A 27,085-nucleotide genomic window follows, 5' to 3' on the forward strand; every position below is an offset into this window, starting at 1 on the left:
ACACTGTTTTTTCATGCACTCATCAATTTTGAGAGTTTGGGATATTTTTCTTCCTTAAAGCAGAAGTAAGAGGAATATTTGTGTTAATATAAGTCTTAAATAGTTCTATCTTCCGACAGCAATCACTTCTATAGAGTGTTTGGTCCGAAACACGGGTCTGTCAGTCACTCTGCTCTGCTGTAAGCCATAGACTTAATATATATAGCATATGTCTATGGTGTTGCCGACTTTCTCTTGTCAAAAACGACTAGCGACAAATCTAGCGACTTTTCCCGGTGGTGCTACAAACGTTTCTGGTTTGAAGACTCCGACGTGAAAGCATGTATCACAGCTGTTTTCACCGAGTAAAGGGGTGCTGCCGTGAACTCCAATCGCTGCTGCTCAGGTGGAGTGGGTGCTTGTGATTGCTCGCTGTGACTCTCCAGCCGTGTCCCAATCCAGGGGCTGCCTGCAGCCTGAACTGGGACACAGCTTCGGTCTCGGATGCTGCGTTAGCTAACGTTACCTTAGCTCGTCGTCATGCCGTGCCCTGAGGCAGCTGACGTGTTGCCAAAACCTTACACCTTGCTTTTCATTCAACCAAACTGTAGTAACGCGCCACTTAACATTCTCAGTAACGGGCCCCCACCCCGGCCTAAAGCACTCACTGGCAGTCAGCCTCACAGTAGTGTCACAGAGCTGTCCCCACTGCGGTCACAGAAACCTCACAGACCCCCCTGCCCCGCCGCCGCCATATATAATATTTTTAATAGAGATTAATCGCGCGTTAACTATGGAAAAAATGCGATTAATCGCGATTAGAAAAATGAATCGTTTGACAGCCCTAATTTAAACATAAAATTGGACAAAACTTGTAATACAAAAAATATTTGTCTTAATGTAAGTGATAAACTTGGGAAGTTTCATGGTGATATCTGTTAGTTAAAATTTTTACCCTATTCACCTGTAGTGTCTCCCCTTATTGTAACAAAGGAGAAAGAGTTAGGGTTTTCACTACAATGGCTCAAATCAAAAAATAGGAAACTAACCATTATTCTTATTTATTTTAGCTCCAGACCAGCTACAACAAAGACAAATGGATTAAATCTCTACACATGATGCTTTTTTTAGTCATAAAATCATTTTGTATCATTTTTGTTTCACCCATCTTTGTCATTTACTATTTTATACCTTAGTCATCAATTTTAGTATTATTTGCCCTTGATTTTTTTATATTTCATATAATCATTATTACTATTGTTGTATACCAGTAGTAATTTTCTTTCCTTATTAACCCCTACAAAGACTTCTGAGCCTATGATCCCGATGATTTCCAGGTATCAACATAACCTGAAGAGACAGTTTTCTTGTTGCAACTGTCTGTAAAATAAAGTTTCACCGGTGTCTCCTCAGACCATCGCACAGGAGAACAAGGAGCAGCTTCCTGTGGAGATCCAGCCCTGCACTGTGGCCCAGGACAAAGTCCTCAAGTAAGACTCACACCTGACCCGAGCACATGAGAGACACAGATACTGGACAAAGAATGATGCTGCATCATGTTTCTGTTTGGTGAATCCAAGAGAAGTTCATAAATTATTGGTTATTATCACCTGTGAGGGACAGCAGGGCTGGTATTGTCTTGACCGTGTGTGTTCGAACCCAGACATAAATGTGATGAAGTTTAAAGAGTTTAGAAAATATGGAAATATGGACATTTAATTTCTTGAAACTCTCTTTCTTCGGATTTTGTTGATTGTTTCCAGTTTTTCCAGCTTGCTGTGAACTTCTCTCCACTTGTGCTCGTATTTCCAGGGTTTACACTCCAATGTTACAAGTATCAAACAACTTAACACACCCACGGTTCCAGCTGACAGAGGAAGAGGAGGAGGCCGATATCATCTGGAGCTATGATCACATCAAAGACTACAGGTCAGACACACACACACACACACACACACACACACATGATTTTTTATGAAGCAGTTTTACTAAGTTCAGACTTCTATTCTATTACACAGTCGCTCGACTGAATTTTCTGAACATCACTGTTAATGAGTAACAGAGTAAATAGCACATAAACAACACACACTCACATTCATATCTGTATAGAGAGAGAGTTCTATCATTGGCATTTAAAGCATCAGTGAATAAATCTCTTTGGAGTCTGATTCTGGAGATGTTTATTGAAGAACACGAGAATTGTTGGTGACACTTTAATTAGTTAGTTAGTTAGTTAGTTTGTCTTTATTGTCTCCCTTGGGAGAAATTCATCGTGGACAGACCAGAGACTCCAAGCGCCATGAACACATAAACAAAACAGTGCATCAAGACCATAAACAAACACAACATCCTATCCCCCAGCTCCTTGCGCGCCCCCCCACAATGTCCTGAAATCACCTATACATATAAAAATAAAAAGACAATAATAAAAATAACATGGCATCATGTTATTATTATTATCTGACCCCTTGCTACAGCAACATTATTGCACATTCGTCTTTACATCCAGCAGCACACTCAATATTGCACATTACTCTATACCTACAGCAGCACACTCAATATTGCACATTACCCTTTCCTCTTTGCATACAGCAACACACTCATTACACACTCATTATTTTTACAATAAGTGTCTCTTAATTAACGTTAGTTAGTACATTATTAAGCATTAAATAACTGTTTACAGATATATTAACAATCATTATTATGTATTACTTAGGATTAGGAAACACATTAATTAATGTAGCCTATTAGTAAGCAGTTAATTAATGTTTACTACTCAAAGTTAGTTAATAAATTTAAAAGTTGAATAATGTAATTAGTTATCATTATGCATTACTCAGCATTAATGAACACAGGGAGAACGAGGAGTTTTGGAAAAGCGAAGTGTTTCCACACTGCATGTATGAGCCTCCGCACACCGTGAAATTCTTTGACCGGCGCAAGACAGACTCATGTTTTCATTCATCAAGAATTAAAGTCAGAGGTTCGAAGAGGTTCACATACCGTCGTAGTTCCCACCATAAACAGCGATTCAGCTGCGTTATTCTCATGACTCGTTGCGAAACCGAAAGTAAAGAAACGCTGGTCGGCTCGACCAGCATTTCCACCACCACTAATAATAACAAAATAACGATTGAGACAAAACAATATATTTATCAAAAATGGGCCCATTAACAAGTGTGGGTAGCGTAGATTCATCCACATTAATATGAGACTTTTTTATTGTCGTGGAATTTTCGTTCTGCCAATGGAGAAACTCCTCGTTGTCCCTTTAATGCTTAATAATGTACTAACTAACGTTAATTAAGGGACCCTTATTGTAAAGTGTTACCGAATTGTTTATACATGTCGGCTGTGCATGATGTCATCTCAGCTCCCTAAATACAATTGGTGCATTTTCACACATTCAGGGTTTCACATATTGAGTCATGTCTGTTAGGGAGATGCTGCTCTCTGCTGTGGCCGAGACCGGGTATTCTGATATCTCTATCTGATGCTTCTAATAGCATTTTTACCTCCTTTGTGAGATACTTTCTATTGTAATTATATAATCAAGTTATTTTGTTTGCATTTAAACCACCTAAGACACCTAACCTTTCCCAGACTTCCTTCTGTAATTTGTGAATTCAAGTTCCTTTACACATCTGTGATGCCCAACTTCCCACTTCCTAATTCACACTCAAACCCCTTTGTATTTTAAATTGTATGTCTTGACTCCATACCTCGGGAGACCGGTGACGATACCTTCAAAGACAAAGGTGTGAAAAGACAATCAGGGAAGGGGCCGGCTAAAGGACACAAACACACCCCAGAGGTGGACCTTCCCTCAGCTATAAATGTATAGGTTTTCCCCATGTTCGGGGTCTTTCTTCATTTTGAACCGCTCGCATGTTGATAGAGTTTTATTTTCTTTGCAAAGTAAAGGTCAGTCGGCCGGCAAGAAGTCTCTATTTCATTCTTCACCAAAGCAGAAAAATTTCCCCGACATGCTGAAAAGGATTTATTGAAACACACTCGATGGAGGAATCGTCCACACACATTGGATATAACACCAGTGTGATGCGAGGCCCACTCTGCCGGCTGATTCCTGAGCCTCATATAGACATAACTCATACAGCGCCACAGTTAACTGTCTGAATCCCTAAGATCTCTACACGTCCATCCCAGGCTTATCTCAGAGAGCAGACACAGGCTCCTCACACGGCCTGACACCGCAGGAAGGAAGAACAATATGAGCATGATACATTCTTAACCTATATGCAGGAAACTGGACTCAAATGTGGAAGCAATGTAATTGTTGTTTGTTGACAAATTTTACATAATTTGTCACATTATTTAAAAGAAAAGCAGTGTTTTTAGGATTTGTCCTGCTCTGTGATGCCAAAATGCATTAAAATTTAAACATAGAAATACAGCAAAAATTTCAATTTAATGTTTTCAGAAGAAGGTTTATATTTTATAAGTGCACTTAAATCCACTGTATGTGAATGAAATATGTAATATTTATCATTCTTTTGTGGTTACACCATTTGACATTTTCAGGGGCATTCATTTGTTCAAAAAAAAAATTAAAATGACATAGAACCAATATGAATACAAACTGTACATTTTGATGCAGCATTTTCTTAAAAATGTATAGTTGCTCATCCTGCCAACCCTCATTTGTCACTGACCCGTTTGCAAAATGTTTTCCTCTACCACAGACACAGACAGTGTTTTTAGGTAATGAACAATATTAAAATGAAGAACAACGCACACCGTAATTGTAGAGGTGCTGGCGATGGATAAAGTTGAGAAAGGAAAAAGGAGAACGCCGCACACTCAGCTCCAATCTGTCACAAGAGGGATGTGTCTGGATGCTGTTGGTTCATTTCTTTTTCTTTTTTTTTAGAAGTTTTTATTTAAACATTTTAAACATTTTACAAAACATTTCCTGACGTATGACTTTGAAAATGTGTGACAGACTGTACAGTAGAATGAGTTAAAATAAGAGTAAATAAATTATAAAATGAATAGATAAATTAAAAGCGGAGAGAAGGAGGGGGGAATTAAAATAAGAATAAATAATAAGAGTAGAAATGAATAAAATGAATGAATTAATAAAATGATTAACTAGATAAAACATTTTTTTTTTAAAGTAATAAAACACACATACAGTACATCTATCATCCTACACATTCATGTATACACATACATACCTTCAAATATACAAATGTATAATTAGATTAAGGTAACAAGGTATATTAATGCGTAAAAATAATAGGAAGTAAATATAGCGCAGTCGAGCAGACAAATATTTACATAATTATGATATTAACAGTAACAAGAGCAAATATCTATAGATGGTAGCTGAGCCTCCGGTTCATTTCATATTTAAAACCTGATGTACACTGACCTGGTGTCAGTCTGGAACACACTGTCCTTTTGTTACCAACTGTTCAAGGTCAACCACAGACTTGGCTTGGTTATCCGTGTGAAAGTATCTCTCTAATAAAGGTATGAACCTCAGCAGCTTTTTGATGCACAGAGGCGGAAATAAAGCAACAGCCCTCTTGGTAAACACACACACACACACACATATCTCTTCGTGACAGAAGAGTTTGAACTCACACCGAACGTCAAAAACGTAAGCCTTTTCGGTTTCGGTAGTCGCGGTAAATGCATGGATTTTTTTTTTCCCCCAGTGAAAATCTGTAAAACGCATGGATCATCACAGCAGCTTTTAACAGTGGATATCACACAAATTGACATCTTTTTATTTAATTTTTATTCTATTTTACATTACCTGAATTTATTCAATTTTATTTGTTTTTATTTAAACCTATCTCCTGTGTTTCCTCATTTTTAAATTCAAGATGACATTTCCTCAGTGCTTAGTTAGTCGTGTTGTAACATGAGCACTGATTGCGTGAGTTTGTGTGAGGATGTATGTGTGTGTGGGTGTGTGTGGGGTAGAGGCGAGGGGTTATTTTGTATTTTCAGTATCTCAGTCTATTTTTGTTTTACTGGTTATTTGCATTCTGTCCATACACAAAATATAAGTTTAGATTTAGATTTTATATTTACACATCTTTGTGAATTTTCATGTGTTTTTCTACGTGCTGTAAGACCTCAGGGACACTGTATCTTTTGTTGGTTCCATAAATAAACCACTGTGTGAGGCCTGATGATTAAAGCAGAAGTAAGTGGTCCGGTCGTTTTCGCTAATGCTGCGTTCCAGGCAGGCTTTTGAAATCGTAAATTACAGCTTCAAGTCACAACTTACGACTTTGTAGCGTTTCAGGCAACCCACTCGTGTTTTTCCGACCTGTTTTACCGGTGAAAGTCACTATAACGGCCACTCGTAACTTCCGACCGGTGAACTCGTACCAGATCGAACTGGTACCACTTCACGGTCGGAAAAATACGAGTTTCCTTGAACGCACCATAACAGTCCTCGTCCCTACGTCGCCACATTCACGGCGTTCCTTGGCTGCACACACAGCCCTGCATGCCGTTCTCTCTCCCCATTGGATAAAAACTGTAGGATACGATAAATGTTTTCTCTTCGGCTCAGAGCAGAGCAGAGGGACTGAGAGACCCGTGTTTCAGACCAAACACTCTATGTAATGGCGCATTTCCACTAGCGCGCTTCGGCTCGGTACGGCACGGCTCGGCGCGCTATTTGCGTGTTTCCACTAGCACGCAGTACCTGCAACCAGGTACACTTTTGGTATCACCTCAGCCCTGGTTCCAAGCGAGCCGAAGCGTTACTAAAACGTGACGTCAGCCGACTGCCTTCCACTGATTGGCCGATGAGTGTCGTCACTGGAAGCGACGACCGACAACAGAAATGTTCCTGCTGAAGCCTGAAGCCTGTTATTACCAGAGAATTTCTAATATTTAGACTGGCTCTGTTATTACATGATGACTTTATTAAGTTTTAATATTTTTTCATGCGAGAAAGTAACTGTTTAGATCCCCATGTGCGGTTAGTTTATCCAAACGACGGCTGTTTAGAAGTTTGCCCCGATGTTTTTCGGAGAAGTGAAGCTCCAGGTCCGAGCAGCGACCGCGACATCACAGAGGCAGCAGCCCGGCTCCTGACGTGCTCCGCCGGCCAGCCTACCACCGTCACCCCGAGGAGAAAACGACCGCTAATTAACTTACCCGATGGCTTTTAGAGGTTTACCACCGGCTGGTTAAACTCTTAAATGTTGGTCTCATTGATGAAATATAACAATTGTGGCTGTAGCAGAAGTTTGTTTGTGGTTAGACAGAAGAGCAGCACTGCCTTGGGGTCTGAACGCACAGAAAACACCACATTTACATCAATAAATAAATGTTTTACAATGAACCAGGCCGATCTCAGAGCTGGCAAGACTCTCCGGTAAGGCATATTGAACGGTTAAATGCCGTTAACGGGACGAGAGCAGTCAAAACGGCGGTTTAAAGCTAGCTACAGTGAGGGTAGGTTCACTTCCTGTTTTCAAAGTAAAAGCACCAATTCTATCGTAATGGCTTTCCTTATGATAAAAGGCAACGGGTATTTTATTTTGTGAAAATAACCGGAAGTGCGTTGCTCACTACGGCTAGCTTTAGTAACGCCGACTTCGTCGAAACAAAATTGTTAACAGCTGGTATTTTGTCAGATTTTCAACACGTTGGGGATCTAAACGACTACTTTCTCACCTGAAAATGATTCAAATGTTGCTAAAGTTATATATTTACAGAGTTTAGAGCGTTGCTCGGCGCCGTGTAAATGACGTCACGGCGGCACTAGTGATACTCAGTTGTAATGGAAACACAACCAAACCGAGCCGAGCCGTGCCGAGCCGAGCCGTATCGAGCCGAGCCGTGCTAGTGGAAATGCGCCATAAGTGATTGCTGTCGGAAGATATAACTATTTAAGACTTATATTAACACAAATATATCACTTACTTCTGCTTTAAATTTAGTCCTATAGTTTTTTTTTTTTTTTTTTTATAATTTCAAATGTATTCTCACTAAAGAACTATTTCCCTCTGGCAGGAAACTGAGTGAGGAGCGACCACATGTGATGCTGAACCAGTTTCCCTGTGAGAGCATCGTCACGGTGAAGGACTGTCTGGCTGCCGTGGCCCGCAGACTGAAAGGTGGCCCGTCGCCCGATTGGCTACCAGAGACGTTCAACCTCCAGACAGAGCTGCCACAGTTCGTCAAGCACTATCAGACGAGACGAGAGAGGTTGGAGGTTTATGTTGTTGACACATGTGACAAAAACACACAAAGGAAGACAGAAGTTAGACTGGCTGCATACAGTACAGTGTGTGTGTGTGTGTGTGTGTGTGTGTGTGTGTGTGTGTGTGTGCGTGTGTGTGTTTCAGTGGAGAGGATAACCACTGGATCTGTAAGCCCTGGAACCTGGCTCGTGGACTGGACACACACATCACCAACAACCTCGACTACATCATCAGGCAGAGAGAGAGCACACCAAAGGTACCAACACACGTCACACACACCAGCTCACCAAAGACCCAGCCCACCATGAAAAAGCATCTTCTCTTTTAAAGCTTTTAGTTTACTGAACTTTGTTTGAAGTGGTTTGTGTGTGTGTGTGTGTGTGTGTGTGTGTGTGTGTGTGTGTGTGTGTGTGTGTGTGTGTGTGTGTGTGTGTGTGTGTGTGTGTGTGTGTGTGTGAGACTTTGACTTTTAAAAAGAGTTTTTGAGTTTGAGTTTTTGACTACGACAGGGTATTAGGACCACGTTGAAAAAAAAACACAGACTTTGAGAATAAAGTCATAAATTTACGAGAATAAAGTCGTACATTTCCTACGAGGAAAAAGTCATAGCATTACGAGAATAAAGTCGTAAATTTACAAGAATAAAGTTGTACATTTCCTACGAGAAAAAAGTCATAGCATTACGAGAATAAAGTCGTACATTTATGAGAATAAAGTGGTACATTTACAAGAATAAAGTCGTACATTTCCTACGAGAAAAAAGTCATAGCATTACGAGAATAAAGTTGTAAATTTATGAGAATAAAGCTGTAAATTTACGAGAATAAAGTCGTACATTTCCTACGATAAAAAAGTCATAGCATTACAAGAATAAAGTCGTACATTTATGAGAATAAAGTCGTAAATTTACGACTTTATTCTCGAAGTCTGTGATTTTTTTATTTGTCAATGTGGCCCTAATACTCTGCCGTACTGAACAGACCAAAACAACTGTAGTTTTTATAGCATCATACTTGGACAACAGGATTCAGTGCAGTGTCTTTGCAAGGCAAGGCATCTTTATTTATATAGCACATTTCATACCAAGGCAACTCGATGTGCTTTACATAAACAACAAAACATTTAAAAAGAACAGCATAAAAACAAACAATTTTATAAAAAAAAAAAAAAAAATTTAAACATTAAACATAGAGTTAAAAGCAAGAGCAAAGAAGAATAAAAAAGTAGAAGAAAAGAAAATAGATCAAGTTTAAAGTTCTTAAAAAGAGCTCAGCCATGCAAGTGGGTGTGAACACTCCTGCTTCCTGTTCACACAGTGTCCTCTTACGACCTTTTGTTCTCTCACACACTCCTCATATACCACCACACTCCACCACATTAATATTAAAATCAAAATGTACTTTATTAATCGCAGGTCAGGAACTTATTGTGTCACAGCAGCATTAACTCACAGTACAAATAGAAAAATGAGAGAATAAAATAGAAAAATATACTGTACATAACTTAAGAAACATATTTACCAATGGAGAGAAATATGTACAAACGAATAAGAGGTAGGATGTACAAAGGCTACATATTGCATACAGTTAGTTTGAAATGTAATAAATAAATCACAGCCATATGAGTAATGGAGACGTGTAGGTGCAGGTATTAAGCAAACACAGATGACTGGTCGTGTGTGGAGTCTGGAGTGCTCTCTGTCAGAAAGAGCTGAACTGTGGAACGTCTGATTTCAGACAGGAAGGATTTTTATAACGCTACTTGCGACACCAGAGAAGGAACTCGTGATGGAGAGGACGGTCGGGGTCATTCAAGATGCCTCCTCTCCCCCGCAGCCACGATCAGCTAGTTCACTCACAAAAGCACTCGCCAGAGCCTCTAACCAGGCACGTGTACACATTGGGCCCAAAGGGTGCTTGCTTTTGCCTCATATTAAAAAGTGCCCTTTTTATGTTTTTTTTTATTTTTATTAATTAATAAATACATTGCTGTTGTGCATGGGGATGTAAACAACGGCGCTTTAAAAATGCCACGGTTATCTACCGTAGGTGTTTCCTTGTAATATACACGGTATTGTGTATGTATGTTGGTGTGTGTGTGCTGTCTGCTGCTGCTCCTCTGTCCCTCACTCAGGGGTGGGGTGGGGGTGGGGGGCTGCCCCGCGGTGCGCGCTCCCTCACATGCACGACCACAGAGAGAGAGAGAGAGGTACAAGCTGCTGCCTCATCAATAACTCTGTGTGTGTTGCACATAGATGAGAAACGTGACAGTGGAGAGACTTAAACCTTGTGAGATATAAATCCACCAACATCACTTCCTTGTCGGGCGCTTAATATGAGCTTAATATGAGTCATATTTCAGAAAAGCGCCCATTTGTGTTTGTTTAGCTGACTGCTTGTTACGAGTTACGAAAAGTTCAGAAGTCATGACTCTGTTTTCAGGAAGTTGACAGGTTAACTGCAGTCCTGAAGGCGTGCAGGCCTTCTCTACCGACTAAATAGTAGCCTAACTGTAATTTAATTTAATTTAATTTATTTAATTTGATATTAAGGCCTGAAAAAAATTGTACATACTGCCCTTTTCTGATGTTGAGCCCCTGCCCCTCTATAGTCATGTGCACGTCCCTGCCTCTAACCCACCAATCAAAAACCCCAATCAGTTTGCACCACTTGGCGTCGGTTGACTGATAATTATTGGGTGCGAGTTTTGCAAAACAGGAAGTACGTACGGTCTCACGCTCTCAGTGGAAATTATACTGATCATGATGCAACTAGTTAGTTGTGGTGCCTTCGGTTTCTTGGCAACTAAACTCATTTGAATGCCCAAGTCACGCCAAGCATTTCCTGTTGTTGCAAATCATTAAGCAAACCACCGCTGAACCTGTGGCTTCTCTGTGCGGAGAATACACACACAACTACTCGTAAAGAAATGGCAAGACCTATGAAGACCACATCCTTGAACATTAGACACAGATTGGTGTGAAAGGGGCTGCTGACTCAGTCGTATATTCAGATGTTGATCATGGTTTATGGGTAGGTCGTGTGTCAGATTCAAACCGCAATTTTTTTGTTCTGTAAAATGCGTCACAACGTTGTCGCGCATTGTCGGCATCTAAAGTGTTGCTGCGGAGACGCCCCTGCACCAAATCAAAATGTCAGTGTGGTGGTATATTGATGTGTTGATGAAAAGAAGTGATCACCGCTGACACGTCTTATCTTGTAGTCAAAAAAGAGTTTATTACAAAAAAGAACGATGTCACAAAAATGTCGAATCTTGGAGCATCTCTGGTGCCAATATGAGATCCCTCTCTCTCGGCCCAAAGCCCTAACCTTATATACGTTTTCTAATTCTAAAACTCCACCTTCTCCAACAGAAGGATATACTGTAGTCTTGACCAAGATGGTCAGACAAAGACAGGATCTAAAAACAGAATTCAACCTATACCTTCTTTTAACCTCTTGACCATACTAAATGCAGCAACGGTTATCCCAGTTGAAAATGAGCATAAACCCCGAGCCTGTTCCGGACCAGACTGAGTTGTTGGTCTTTGCACTTCTCTTTTTATGCTTTACAGAAAACACTGCCTCTTATTCAAATCAGAGATGTTTTCCTTCCCTATTTTCTCATAAATCGGAGAAACGGAGAAAGAGCGCTATGTTGAGATGAATGAACAGAACGATATTGTATTGCCCCTTGGCTCAAAGCCATAACCTTATATATGCTTTCTAACTCCAAAACTCCACCTTCTCCCAACAGAAAGATGTAACTGACCAGAATAGTCAACGACAAAACAGGAACTAAAGACAGGATGTAACCTATAGAATTTACAATCCTGCATTCAACCACTTGACAAGGCTAACATTAACATACATAAGTATCCTCAGAAATAGTCCCTCACAGGAAAAGGGTGAATAACAAGAAACACTTTTTCCCAGGGTACATTTCACAAGAGTCCCTCATTGTCTCATCTATTCGACTACTAAACACCTAATCCAACATCTTTATATATATGCTTGCTGTAAATGTATGCGTCTTTTTCTCTTATAACATCTGCATTCATTTACATATATTTATTCTATTTGAATATAAACTGTCAACTGTCACAAATGAAGTTCCTATCGTCCTTCAGATTTCAATTGACCTGAACTAACCTAAGTTGAGGATAATGTACCACAAACCCCACACTTTCTGAAAGACCTTCTGTTTGTCCTTGAGAGTGTAAGACATTTGTGGATGCACACAGTAAATCTCATAGCCTTGGCCTTTTATAACTTTGGCTTGGAGCGCTGTGGTAGAAACAGGTGCTTTGTCTCTTCCTTTGGCCCATTGCTCTGTGCTTCCCCCACACAGTGTCCTTGGCTCCAGTCTTAGGGAGGAATTTGTGTTGATGCCGGTGAAGAAGAAGAAGTACCAGAGTCCTGGATGTCTTATGCTGTAGGAGTTTATTTGTACTTGATCCAGGAGAACAGAAGAGTCGTCAACACAACATGAGTGCATGAGACCACCTCAATTCTAAGGGTCAAACAGTAAAGCTCAGATTCTTATACTAGAAAGGTGGACCGAGACAGCAAAGGGGAGATGTGTTAACATCCAATTGACTATAGTGCATTTGTATGTGTGTTTGTTTGTATGGCAAGCCATTTTAACATTTAAAAGCCAGACTGGATATGTGAACATTTCAGATATCTGCAACCATTCTTCCTATCCACAATTGTCATTTCAGATATCCACAACTACGTTGTCACGTACAAATGACGTCACTTTTGCCATTCATGTGTATGGGGTTTGTCATTACAGGTATCTACAGTTCAGTTGCAGATATCCACTATGTGAATTACAGATATCTGTAACTGAATTACGACTAGTACTAATTCCAGTTTGAGATATCTACAATTTCATTCTGACAAGTCATAATTCCAGTTCAAGATAGCTTTAATTCACCTCAATTAGAGATATCTACATGTCCCTTTTCGGATATCTTAGATCAAGTTTTGACTAGGTGAAATGACGTTGTAGATATCTCAAACTGGAATTAGTACTAGTTGTAATTCAGTTACAGATATCCGTAATTCACACATATCTGCAACTGAATTGTAGATATCTGTAATGACAAACCCCATACACATGAATGGCAAAAGTGACGTCATTTGTCCTAGGAAGAACGTAGTTGTGGATCTGAAATGTTCTTTTTGACTCGGCAAAACTGAATTACAGAGATCTTGAATAAAAAATCCAACTATTCAAAATGTAATTACGACTAGTCAGAAAGACGTTGTTGATATCTACAATGTTAATTCCGGAGAGTCAAACTTTGCTTTTAAATGTTAAATCCGCTTGCCATATGTTTGTCTTTTTTAAATGGACCTTGAGTCTAATAATAAAAGTCTATCTATCATAAACATGAAGATAAGGATTCACACCAGCTAGGAAATGGGAGATAAACAATAGTTTCTCTCCTCCCACGCAAAGTGTTGCCCAGTGACGGAGAGTGTTATCCTCTGACTCTACAGCTGTGTCTGTAAGCGGCCAGAGAGGGAGACTGAAGACGCCAAAGAGGGACCATGACCTTGGCATGTTGCTCAGAGAGAAAGTAGGGCAGATAAGTGACCCCAGCAGTAATCTAACAGAAAGACCTCTAATTCATTCATAGCTCTCCACTATAACACAGAGGGATTGACCATTAACCACACAAACTATCTAGGGAAGTGAAATTATTCTCCAACACTCTATCTTGCAGGTGGCCGTTATCTCCTCTCCCCGACCTTGACACTGTAGTTTCTCATGCTAGCTCACACACTCATCCCTCTCCTCTCACTCCCTCCACGTTCACATAGCTCAGAGCCTTTTCTTTTCTCCATCAGGACTAATTCTCAACATCATTTATCCTGGACATTAACCAAGATGTGAGTGGGTGTTCCAACATTGTGTGCGAGGTGTACTTTGGCCTATGCACGTATTTTCCAGATGTTTCCTGTTAGTTAGTAGCCTGATGTGCTCGGCATCAGTAGAGGTCAAACAATATCCAATTACAGATAGTTTAGTTTATTTTTTTAGTTTATATATTTAGCACACATTTAAATTCAATGGTGCACGGAGGGAACAGTTCCACCCCTATAACAAATTACAACAAGACAAATTTCTATGGCTAACAAATAAACATAGATTATTAGATAAACTCCTTATTCTAAATGTATCCCTATTTTCAGCTTCTCTCTCCTCCATTCTCAGCGTTGACAATAACTCTTAAAATTTGGCGTTTACGGGGCCAGCCCCGTTGGTGTGTGTCTCCACTGCAGGAACCTCCCCCACAGGGCCACTTACAGGAACCTTTACGGGGCCGAACGGAGTCCCTACCTGGGGGTAGGGACTCAGATCGGCCCTGAAAAAGTCCCGGTGGGGCTTAAGATTTACTCTGTGCTGATTGGTCAGCACTAAGAGAAAACCCCAAAGTAAATGGCATTTATAAATCCCAGCATTACTAAAAACTGAAAAAAGAGAGAATAACTCATTAAAAGACGAGAGTAGCAGTAGGCCTGGTAAAAAAAAAAAGTGTGATAAATACGCGATCGCGGGATTATGTGACGATTGAGACGGCAGAAAAGAAAAAAAACAACAACAGATGGCAGAAAACAACATATGCATAACACCACCCCTACCTGGGACCGGTAGAAGGGGGCGGGGCAGTGGTTCATTTCCATTTAAAGGGACAGACACTGAAACCAGCCGTTCTGAACAGGGCTGTTTAGAGAGGATGAAAAGAGCTGTGATGTTTGATCCTTGAGCTATTTTGACCAAAGCATGTCACAGACATGTCTTTAAGACACCTGGGAACTATTTTAATTTGTGGAAAAGGGGCAGAATATGTCTCCTTTAAAGGATGAACTGATGTTGTTTTCATGGTGGAAGGTCAAGGTGGCAGTGACCTCATAAAACATGTTTTCGGCCTTGTGAAGACAACATCTCTGTAACATCCCATGGGGACTTTTTCAAATTTGGCATTGACATGTGGCCACTGTTTTTTTTTTTGCGTCTTTGTTTTCCAGGTGGTGTGTAAGTACCTGGAGGATCCGGTGTTGTTCCACAGGGAGGAGCTGGGAATGGTGAAGTTCGACATTCGCTACATGCTGATGGTGCGCTCTGTCCAGCCCCTGCGTCTTTATGCCTACAATGTCTTCTGGCTGCGCTTTGCTAACAGGTAGGACCCCACGTATACACACTGTATGTATGTGTAGGTGGTAACAGCAGCAGTTCTAAAGAAACTCTTGTTAGCTGTTGGTGTGAAATCTGCTTATCGGTTGTTTGATGGTCAAATTCATTCCACTTATTATTCTCTTAATCTTCCCACTTTATGTTCATAAGGCCTGTGTGTGAAGTCTCCTCGTGTAGAAACATTTACCTAACATGCATGTTTTTGATACCTCTTCAACCAGCACATATAACAGGGACCTGTGAGTTATAGTGCAGAATGTACTGCTGCCATAAGAAACCTAAGGTTAAAGGGATAGTAGCATTTTTTTAAAGTGGGGTTGTATGATCTACAAATAGCCCCTAAGTACTTTAATTGAAGCTAAAGGACTCTCTGCACTCCTCCCGTTAGCAACGCCAGCCCATAGCCCTGCCCAGAGATTTACAACATACAGAGTTGTGAACAGACCCAAAGAAACGGCCTATTTTCACCGCCTAAAAGAGGGTTTAGCTGAAAAAAAACTACACAGTTCCATTGTTCGCTATAAAATAATTTTTTCCAGCCCTACAAAGTGCAGGAAAAACACAGTTTTTATTTGGAGCTAACCAACTGCTGATCAGCAGGCGCTAACCCTGGGCGGAGGGATATGTGAGTTAGATAGATAGATAGATAGATAGATAGATAGATAGATAGATAGATAGATAGATAGATAGATAGATAGATAGATAGATAGATAGATAGATAGATAGACTTTATTGATCCCAATCTGGGAAATTACAGTGCAGCAGCAGCATTACACAGACACACATTGACGATAACAACATATAGTATAAGAATATAAAGAATAAGAATATAAACTATACATAATAAAATAGCAATAGCAAATAAAATAAAATGTGATGTACATAATTATATACAAAAACAAATTGGCAGCGTTGATTTTAGTGCAAGAAGAAAATGTGCAATGTGTGTAACTGTGTGTAGAAAAATAAGGTGCGTAGAGACTGTAAGTTATGAGCAGAGTTTTTCAGATGTTATTATACAGTGTGATGGCATGTGGCAGGAAAGATTTCCTGTATCTGTCCCTTGGACAGCGGAGCTGGAGCAGCCTGTGTGAGAAGCTGCTCCGCTGTCTGACCACTGTGTGATGGAGAGGTGCTGCTCATTGTCCATGATGGAGAACAGTTTATTCAGTGTCCTCCTCTCCACCACGGTCTCAAAGGACTCCAGCCTGAGACCCAGTACAGAGCCAGCCTTCTTGACGATCTTCTCAAGTCTGTTAGTGTCGCTGGCTCTGATGCTGCTGCCCCAACACACAGCAGCAGAGAAGATGCTGCTGGCAACAACAGACTGGTAGAAGATCTCCAACATCTTGCTGCACACGTTGAAGGATCTCAGCTTCCTCAGGAAGTAGAGTCTGCTCATCCCCTTCTTGTACACAGCCTCGGTGTTAGATTTCCAGTCCAGTCTGTTGTCAATCACCACTCCAAGGTATTTATAGTCCTCCACCTCCTCCACCACCTCCCCTCTGATCCATAGTGGCTGTGAAGGCGTCTTCTTCCTCCTGAAGTCCATCACCATCTCTCTGGTCTTGTTGATGTTCAACCTCAGGTGATTCTGTTCGGACCACCCTACAAAGTTGTCTATCAGTGTCCTATACTCCCCCTCCTCTCCATCTCTGATACACCCGACAACAGCCGAGTCATCAGATAACTTCTGAAGGTGACATGACTCAGAGTTGTACTTGAAGTCAGTGGTGTATTGACCCCTTGCACGTGACGTCACGTTCCACTCGCGGTAGCTACGGACGCCATGATGGACGGCAAAAGAACAGTGAACGTCAATGTAATTGAATGGGCGCGTTATAGTTTTGTGACATACCGTGGTTGTAGGGTTTCCCCTCCTTTTCCACTGAGCTAGTTCCAGTGCTGGTTCGGAGCCAGAGCCTGACTAGCACCGGTTCTTTGCTTTTCCACCGCGTATTGGTCCTTAAAACTGGTCCCAAGCACCAACTCCTTGCTGGTCTAGAGCTAAGAACCGGGGGCTGGCCACTGGCAGGGGGGTTACATGAGCAACAGGACCAGTGTGAAGATATACAGACACGTTATCGATGCCATTATAAGTTAGTTTATCTGTGTATAGTCGATGTAAACACAGTTGAAGCTAACTAGCTGAGCTACATGCTGTGGCTAACAACAGCTAACTAGCTGAGCTACATGCTGTGGCTAACAACAGCTAACACTCGTAGTAAACATAGCACCGCCACGACGTAGTTGCCGCCGGCGGATCGCGCCGATTACAACGAAGACGGCTTCCTGTTTTCTTTTCTTTTTCAGCCGGGTTTAATCAGAGAGTGATCACTAATTAGACAGACGTCAGGTCTTCAACACCCACGGGTCGGACCAGGTTTTACTTTCCAGGTCCGTTCACTGTAGTTAGCAGCTGCTGTATGGGGAGTGTGGCACTGACTGACGTTAACTCCTTAGCAGTGGAAAAAGCACAGAAAACTGAGATATTCTACGGCGAATAACAAAAAAACAAACAGAATATTGCAACGGATGAGTAGATATTCTATTTAAAATAAGTGATAATGCTGTGAGGTTGTAGTGTGAAGTGATCAAGCCACATTGTTGGACGGCACCCATACACAGTACATTATCACTGAGCACTTTCTGCCGTCCGTCATGGCGTCGCCTCTCGCGTCACGTGATGATTGTGACGTAGCTGCAAGGGGTCAATAAGGTGAAGAGGAAGGGAGAAAGCACAGTCCCCTGTGGAGCTCCTACATCACTGGCCACCACATCAGACAGGACACTGCCCAGACAGACAAACTGTGGCCTGCCTGTTAAGTCGTCAGTAATCCAGGAGATCGCTGCGTCGTTCACACCCATCACCCGCAGCTTCTCACCCAGTAGCAGAGGCTGAATGGTGTTGAAAGCACTGGAGAAATCAAAGAATGTGATCCTCACTGTGCCTCCTCCACCATCCAGATGCATATGGGCTCGTTGCAGCAGGTAAATGACAGCGTCATCGACACCTAAATGGGGTTGGTTAGGAGTTGGTTAGGTCCAAATAAAAACTGTGTTTTTCCTGCACTTTGAAGGGCTGGAAAAAATTATATTATAGTGAACAATGGAACTGTGTTTTTTTTTTCAGGTAAAACCTCTTTTAGGCCACGAAAATAGGCCGTTTCTTTGGGTCTGTTCACAACACTGTATGTTGTAAATCTCTGGGCAGGGCTATGGGCTGGCGTTGCTAACGGGAGGAGTGCAGAGAGTCTTCTACTGCAATTAAAGTACTTAGGGGCTATTTGTAGATCATACAACCCCACTTAAAAAAAAATGCTACTATCCCTTTAAAGCCACCCTAAGGCCCCGTCCAGACGAATACGCGGCTTCACTGAATCCGATCTTTTTCTTAATCGTTTTGAAAAAAACGATTTAGGACGGGGCCTAAATTTAAAGTCTCCAAGTAATCACACAGGGCAGAGCCAGTTCCTCCCTAGATGAGATACTGTACTGTACACCCTGAGAAGAGGAAGAGAAGAGAAAACACTCAGTTCACAAGTTCAGTGCCGGAGGTAAATTATGACCGGCTAGAAGCGCCTGTACTTTGACCTATTCAGTGTTGGATTTAAAAATAAGATCCAGTACAGGGCCAGTTGTGATCAGTGATATTCATTTCCCTCATTAAGCAAAAAAAGTGTTAGAAAAGACAGAGGTTGGTTCAGTAGAGTTTATCCCAAAAAATGGGCATAAACCCAAACATGGTCTAGACCAGACAGTTGTTGCTTTTTGTGTCTGTCTTTGTATTCCTACCTTCTTATTCAAATGTTTCCCCTTTTCCTCTCATATTTAACACAATTTATCCAAAAGTAAGGTTGTAAACTTTCTTTATGCCTTAACTAAGTGGAATTTTCCTTTAATCCTAATCGTGTCACATTCTCTCTACGTGCAGATTTCAAATTAAGTTCAGCGGCTTTGTGCAGAAATTGAATCCAACTGTCAGTTTGATAGACAGGCCGGCGTCCTGGTGAATGTCTACAGTAAACTCTGACACCTTGTTGTTAGACAAGCTTTTTGACGATTTGCATTCTACTTGTCTTCTACCTGCCTGGAGCGTTGTGTGTTTATTTTGGCCAGAGATCCAGACTGCTCCCTACAGCTGGCTGCTGCTCTCTCTCCCCCCACACACACAGATGCTGTGCTCTCCCAGGCTAAATCACTCTCACTCCTCCCTCACATTCCTCCTTCACTCAGACCTCTGTGCTTGTCCTTTTTTTCCTCCACAATAGCCACGATTGGTTTCAAAAAAGTGGATCTGGATCTGTGCTTTCACACTCCAGAGGCTGTTAACACTTATTTGAAAGAAAACCAAACTGTTGGACAGTGTGGGGGCAAAACAATAAAACAATAAAACAATACCTCCTATCAGGATTTAAAGAATGTATTACAGAATATTGTGTCAGATTAATATGAACAAATATTTCATCTCACAATCTGTACATCCCTAACATTTGTTCTTGGTCTTGGTCTTGACTCTGTGGTCTTGACCACAACACTAACTTCCTCAAATACAGAGATAGTTGTTGTTATCTATACAAATGTACAAACTGTCCTACTGGCCTTTAGTACAAAGTATGATGTTTGTACCCACCATTTAACATTGGCACTATTTACCTGACTCAGTTCATACAGTTAATTAAAAAAAACAATCCTTAATTCTGGATGAAAACAGATCACCTAGATATATATATAAAAAAAAATTCAACAAATCATAAAACAAGTTTTCCATTTCAGACAGGAAGATGAGAGTTAATCACAAAGCTGATGTGATGATAATAAGGCCGGGGCATCATACGGACAGATCCTCTGGCAGGTCAAAGATATTTTCACCAAATTTAATTGCAATACATCAATAAGCAGGTAGCAAAATAATTCAAATAATTCTACCTGAACTCGCATGTTTGTTTGATGAAGTACGCAGTACAAAATATTCCAATTTTAGTCTATTTATTTAAACTAGTATAAACATAAGCAAACAAGAATAAATTGAATGTTTTCCAGAGCTCCGGCCCAAACTCGTTTCCCTGACAGCAACATGCAGCTGTGTCAGTTCACTAAGTCTGACAGCCTCTCTATCCCTGGTTCCGTCTTTTATACTTTTACACAAATAAAGTTATGAAATGTGTGTTGAGTCTCTTTTGATGGGTCCACGACGCTGTCAGCTCCGTCAGCCCCTCCTCCTGTTATCTGACTCCGTATCAGCTGTGGCGGTCGTTCTGCACTCTGTTCTTTTAAAGGGTTACAGCAACCAGCACCAAAATGTCACATCACACATGATTACTACTTCTATTCATTCTTTTAATCGCCCAAGCATTCATTATCTAATTACCTACTGATACATTGTTCCCATACTCTCTAGGCCTTTCTCCTTGGACTGCTTTGACGATTACCAAAAGCACTTCACTGTCATGAACTACGCAGAGGGTGTGCAGCTTAAGCAGGTATGTCTTTGATCCTGGCTTTTCTGCCCTACAAAGGCAAAGTGCAGTATCTGCATTTTTTCAAATTTTTTTTGGACCAATCAAACGTGTGGCATATTCTCTTCAATCTGGTAGAATTTGATATTGGTACTGCTAAAATTTCCAGAGTTATTGGGCTTTTTATTTTGCTGTCCATCCAAAAAAGCACTGTGAAACTGTACTCCCTACATTCTATAATTTTCTCTATAATTCCATTGAAGTAAAACCAAGGCAAAGTGCAGTATCTGGGGCGGTGCGTGGCGCAGTGGTTAAAGCGGCCGCCCCATGTTGAGGCTACAGTCCTCACTGCAGGCGGCCCCAGTTCGAATCCCGCGTCGGGCAGCCCTCTCCTGCATAATTTCTTGGTCTTGGTCCTGGGTCATTCCCCTTCTCTCTGCCTCCCCCTTTCCTGTCTATCTCTACTGTGTGCTATCAAATAACGGCAAAAAAGCCAAAAAAATATATACTTAAAGGGACAACGAGGAGTTATGGAAAAGCGAAGTGTTTTCACACTACATTTATGAGCCTCCGCGCACACCGTAGAATTATTCGACCGGCGCAAGACAGACTCATGTTTTCATTCATCAAGAATTAAAGTCAGAGGTTCAAAGAGGTTCAGTTACCGTCGTAGTTCCGACCATAAACGGTGATTCGGCGGCGTTATTCTCATGACTCGCCACAAAACCGAAAGTAAGGAAACGCTGGTCGGCTCGACCAGCATTTCCACCACCACTAATAATAACAAAATAACCATAGAGACAAAACGATATATTTATCGAAAATGGGCCGATTAACAAGTGGTAACGTACAGTAGATTCATCCACATTAATATGAGGCTTTTTTATAACCAAATCGAAACTCCTTGTTGTCCCTTTAAAAAGAAAAAAAAAGTGCAGTATCTGCCATAAAACGGTCAAAATTGGTGGAAGCATTCTGTAAATCCAAACAATACCATGTTTTGTGTTCATAAACACAAGACAGGATCTAGCCTATATATCATTTTACGACCTTGAGTTCATCCTTCGGACGAGGCTGAACATCAGCTTGAGGCTCTGTGAACAACAAAAACACATTCTCCTCGGGTTCCTCTCACAAGGGTCACTCATGCCTCATCTATTACTGTTACTTTACACTTACACTTTCCTTCAGTTCCAAGAAAGACAGAAGAACATAATGCATGATGTTAAAGCAAAAAGTTCAGGTGGATAATACACTACAAGAGCTTGTTGAGCTGTCTGTCTGTCTCTCTCTCCATCTGTCTGTCTCTCTCTCTGTCCGTCTGTCTGTCTGTCTCTCTCTCCATCTGTCTGTCTCTCTCTCTCCGTCTGTCTGTCTCTCTCTGCCTGTCTGTCTCTCCGTCTGTCTGTCTGTCCCTCTCTGTGTGATACTTCTTTTCAACAGCTTGGGGTGTTGGGGTGTTTCCTGGTTGTAGTGCTAACGATCATGTAATAAAACAAGCGTATGTTGGTGGCTGAGTGCTTGAGTGAGTGAGTGGGTGTGTGTATGTGGGAGGGGCCGGGTCTAAAGCACTTTGTGTTGCATTTTATATATATTAAAGGTGCTATTTAAAGGCAAAGCAAGCAACAGTCTGCATCAGCCTGTATGATCCACTGAATGACTGCTCCACTGTTTCTAGGTGCACTACGATGAGTTCATCCCCATGTTTGAGAAGCAGTACCCGCAGTATCCATGGAAGGAGGTGGAGGTGAGTGTTGATATGTAGGAACACAAGCAAAATCCTCAACAATTCTCACCCGGGTTATGAGCCAGGACTTTGTTGTGTTTTCATTGTAATAATGTGTTGTTCTACTCCTGTCCTCTCCGTGCTGCCTACAGGAAAAGTTGTTTAAAGCGTTCGGTGAGCTTTTCCAGGCAGCGTCTTCCCGACCTGCTCCATATGGCATTTGTCCCTATCCGTCGTCGCGGGCGATATATGCTGTAGACCTCATGCTGAAGTGGAGCACGGGGGAAAATGGTGAGGATGTGCTCTAAACTTTGGATATACAGTATATCAGCAGGGTGAAGAAATGAATACCTAAAACGAATCTACATCTAAACATGATCTTTTGTCTTCTTTCTTCTTCCTCTGTCACTCTGAGGAGTTTCCTTGACGTTTTTTCCTAGCTGTTCATATTATATGTTCCTGGGGCTCTGAGGCAGTGTACATTAAGAAACATTTGTAGAAAAAACACATGTAAATGCACCCGAGCATAAAAATCTAGTTTACATTGTTTGTCCCTCTGCCAGATTGTACAAGGCAACCTTTAGAAAGAACAACAATGGAATAAAATATAGTACCACATGGGGTAGAACACATTCTATACATATACTAACTGTTCATAAATACATACATAATAAATACACATATGTGCCCCTGGGCCTCCCAAATGAATCATATAAATTTGTATAAATTGATAAAATGCAACTGTTGACTATTTGGGGCTGCAGCCAGTCACCATTTATCACTATACTCTATTGCACTGCTCTCTTTATGAGGTGGTGTGCACATATATGTACACACACATACACAGAGGTGACGTAAAGGTAACTAAAGTTGACAGCTGTTTGCATGCTTATTTGCAAAGAGAGCGATCAAGTCAGATCTAAATTTGAGATTTAAATTTGGGCCCTTCGTTTGAAGAATGTTAGGCACGCAGGTCAGTTCATAGTAGTCATTTTATTTGGACCCAACCAACTGCTGATCGGCGGGTGCTAACCCTGGGCGGAGAGGGATATGTGAGTTGGTTAGGTCCAAATAAAAACAGCGTTTTTCCTGCACTTTGAAGGGCTGGAAAAAATTATATTATAGCGAACAATGGAACTGTGTATTTTTTTTCAGGTAAAACCTCTTTTAGGCCGTGAAAATAGGCCGTTTCTTTGGGTCTGTTCACAACACTGTAAGTTGTAAATCTCTGGACAGGGCTATGGGCTGGCGTTGCTAACGGGAGGAGTGCAGAGAGTCTTCTACTGCAATTAAAGTACTTAGGGGCTATTTGTAGATCATACAACCACACTTTAAAAAAAAATGCTACTATCCCTTTAAGTACAGCCTATGTTTGTAAAGACCAGTCATCAAAGGAAAGCACTGTTTGCCTGAGTCAGTTCATAGAGTTTGTTTACTCAACCCTCAATAAAAGAAGATAACCTCCCCCCAGATCACAAGAAATATTTCAACAGAAAAAACAGAATCACAGGAGCTGCTGGTGTCCATCAAACCACCGGTGCTCTTGCAAAGGGTAAATGATAAAAAAAAGAAAAAAGTGCAGGCACTCAGGTGGGTTGGAAAAGTTAAAAAGCCTTTATTTTAATGGGTGAGATTAAAAAACACCGACACGTGTCGTCTTGCACCTTCCTCAGGGTGTGTGATTAAAATAAAGGGTTTTTAACTTTTCCAACCCACCTGCACTTTTTTAGTTTAGTTTAATAAGTTTATTTGTATCAGGGACAATGTACAAAATAACATTAGTCTCGAAATGAGAAGAGATGCCTTGTACCGGATTTAGCTTATTAGCTACTTTCCATCCGTCGTCCCTGGGCAGGTGAATAAGAACAATAGAAAAGTAAGAATTATCAATTTACACAGCGTTCTAAACATCCATACACGTGTGCATAATACACCCGCTCACACATCACAAACACTCAAGACATATTTCATGTCAGTAAGAAACATACAGTTATTAAAATACTTCACACATTGCCAAGGTTAAAAATAATTTAGGCTCATGATTAATGATTAATGCTGACATGACTGATTTCATAGGATCCATTGTTTGACTTCCCGGGAAAAAACATTGAAGTCTGTACAAAGTTTCAGATTAGTTGGAAGATTGTTCCATGATTTGACAGATTTAAAAGAAAAGGCAGATTGAGCAAAGGCAGAGCTACGCTTAGGAGTATTTTCTTTTAAATATTTCAACAGATTTAAAATACAAGTGATCCATTACATGAGGGTCTCTGGGTATTCAAACTTTTATGTCAAAATGTTCCAGATCCAGAACATCTTAATCATCACCTTTCCTTGTTTTTTTTCCTAATCCATGTGTGTTTTCACTCTGGGACAGGTGAGCGTGTCATGGAGCCTCAGATCTTGGAGTTGAACTTTAGCCCAGACTGCGCTCGGGCCTGCCTCTACCACCCATCCTTCTACAACCACATGTTCCAGACACTGTTCCTGGATCAGCCGGAGGACTGCCCGGTCACACAGATCGCTTAATCACCTCAAGATCTGCAAGAAGATCAGTGTGTTTGTAGATGTGTTTTTTTTAATATACATTCTTATTCATGCTTATGATGCATGTTTGCCTATGACCTGGTCCCCTTGTGAATGACACAGATCCAGAGATTAAAACCAAAACACTCCTTTACAAATGAGAAGCAATAAAAAATATTGTTGAACAAACTAGACTACCGTAAACTATTTTATGGCTGCAATGAATGAAAATCTCTCAGGAACAACAGTGTTAGGTTGTTACATGAGGAGTGAACAGTTCCTTAAATGGGATTTTGAACATGCAGAGGAAGTGGAGCACACTTGTTAGGATTACCCGTCCAGGGTGGAATGCATTGTGATTTATGGAGTGTGGGATTCTTCTTTGGGCCCTCCCCTTTGTGTGATAGTGTGTGTGTCTGAGATCATTAGTTTGCATCTCAATAGGCTTTAAATCCCTTTTTAGTTTGTAACTGGTGAGGCAGTGATAACAGTTTAACAATCCAAGATAGGTACTTGAAAGCCCTCAGTGAGACCAAATGAACTGTTAAGTCTACAGTCTACAGTCTTACAGTGGGGCGGGGGAGGGTCATGTGGCCTGAGTCATCTGGCAATTTGGCAAATGTCATTCTTTAGTGTGCAATCATTTTTCTCCCTGTTGTTACAAAACAGGCAGTGAGGCCAGAACAGTGCATGCGTGTGTGTGTGTGTCTCTGTCTCTCTCTCTCAGTTCTTCCTTTCTTTTCAGCTGCTGTCTGAGCATCATGTGAGCTCTATGTTTTGCACACTGGTCTTTGGCAGAAGACTGGAATTCAACAATGCAGCCTGAGCCAATCTGTTTTTTTCATAATGCACCAAAGTCATGAATGATCATGCGACTAATTCTACAGCCGAAGCATGAAATGGTAAGGAGCTATTTAAACCTCAGGAGCATGACAGCCACGTGTCCTTAGGTCCTCAGCATATTCTAAGATGTGTGTATCTGTCGATGGTTGCATGGATGAAACAAGTACAAAAGTGCAGTTGCAAGTCAGTTTTTTTTCTTTTTTCATTTTTATTTTACCTTTATTTTACCAGGCAAATCGCTTGAGATAAAAAAAAAGAAACGTATCCAAGCAAGGCCTGGCCAAGAAAGCAGCAAACAACATAAACACACAAAAAAGAAGGGACAGTACGGAGCCCGGGATATGACATGCAAGAAAAAAATCATAATTTGTGGCCACGAAATATTAATTTGTTCCCACGAAATAGTTATAACGTGCGCACAAAATACTAATGTACTCCCCCCCGCTCTCTCGTGCGCGGGGGGGATCCTGACGTCAGTGCAGTGACCTGGCTCTCAATAGTCTGTTGAGATGCCTCTCGCTGATAATGAATCCCTGCAATGCCAGGCTTTGTAGTTCATCCCCGGCCTAAAATAAAACTCTCCCTGTCCATTGTGTGACAGCGTGACTGTTCCTGTTTGAGAAGGTGCACTTGATTTGCTTGCCCAGCTGTCCAGGAATTATATACTATTATGTTTTAGTATTTTGTGCGCACGTTATACCTATTTTGTGGCCACAAATTAGTATTTCGTGGGAACTAATTAATATTTCGTGGGAACTAATTAATATTTCGTGGCCACAATTTATTATTTTTTTCTTGCATGTCATATCCCGGGCTCCGTAGAGAGACATGAGAGAGAAAAGAGAGAGAAAAAAAAAGATAAATGACGTCCAGAGCCCTATGTCCTACAGTCCGGCGGGGGTATGGGGGAAGAGAATGAGGAAGAGAGGGCTGCGTGGTGGAAGAGAAGGCTGTACCAGAAGATCCTGAGGGAAGAGAGATGATGTTGAATCAAACAAGATAGAACAGAACAATGCACAGCAATAGTTAGTTCAGTTCACTTTTATTTATATCCCGAGGGAAATTGGATTTGCAGCAAGCATTACAAACATAATAGACAAAAGACAGCATCAAAGACATCAACATGTCACTAGCCACAA

The 27,085-nt window shown here is 41.1% G+C and overlaps 1 protein-coding gene across 1 annotated transcript in view; it reads left to right on the forward strand.

The window, feature by feature from the left end:
• ttll12 (tubulin tyrosine ligase-like family, member 12) overlaps positions 1-25,138 on the forward strand; it is a 51,344-nt gene extending 26,206 nt beyond the window's left edge. The window contains exons 6-14 of the mRNA XM_083999786.1: positions 1,393-1,469; positions 1,792-1,908; positions 7,993-8,187; positions 8,328-8,439; positions 15,227-15,378; positions 20,794-20,875; positions 22,530-22,598; positions 22,730-22,868; positions 24,955-25,138. Of these exons, the coding sequence (XP_083855912.1) occupies positions 1,393-1,469; positions 1,792-1,908; positions 7,993-8,187; positions 8,328-8,439; positions 15,227-15,378; positions 20,794-20,875; positions 22,530-22,598; positions 22,730-22,868; positions 24,955-25,106 (1,095 nt within the window). The 3' untranslated portion in view covers positions 25,107-25,138. The remainder of the gene's footprint in view (positions 1-1,392; positions 1,470-1,791; positions 1,909-7,992; positions 8,188-8,327; positions 8,440-15,226; positions 15,379-20,793; positions 20,876-22,529; positions 22,599-22,729; positions 22,869-24,954) is intronic.
• Positions 25,139-27,085: the final 1,947 nt, after the last annotated feature.

Source organism: Trachurus trachurus (assembly GCF_905171665.1).
Source record: "Trachurus trachurus genome assembly, chromosome: 23".
In the NCBI taxonomy this organism is placed as follows: Eukaryota; Metazoa; Chordata; class Actinopteri; order Carangiformes; family Carangidae; genus Trachurus; species Trachurus trachurus.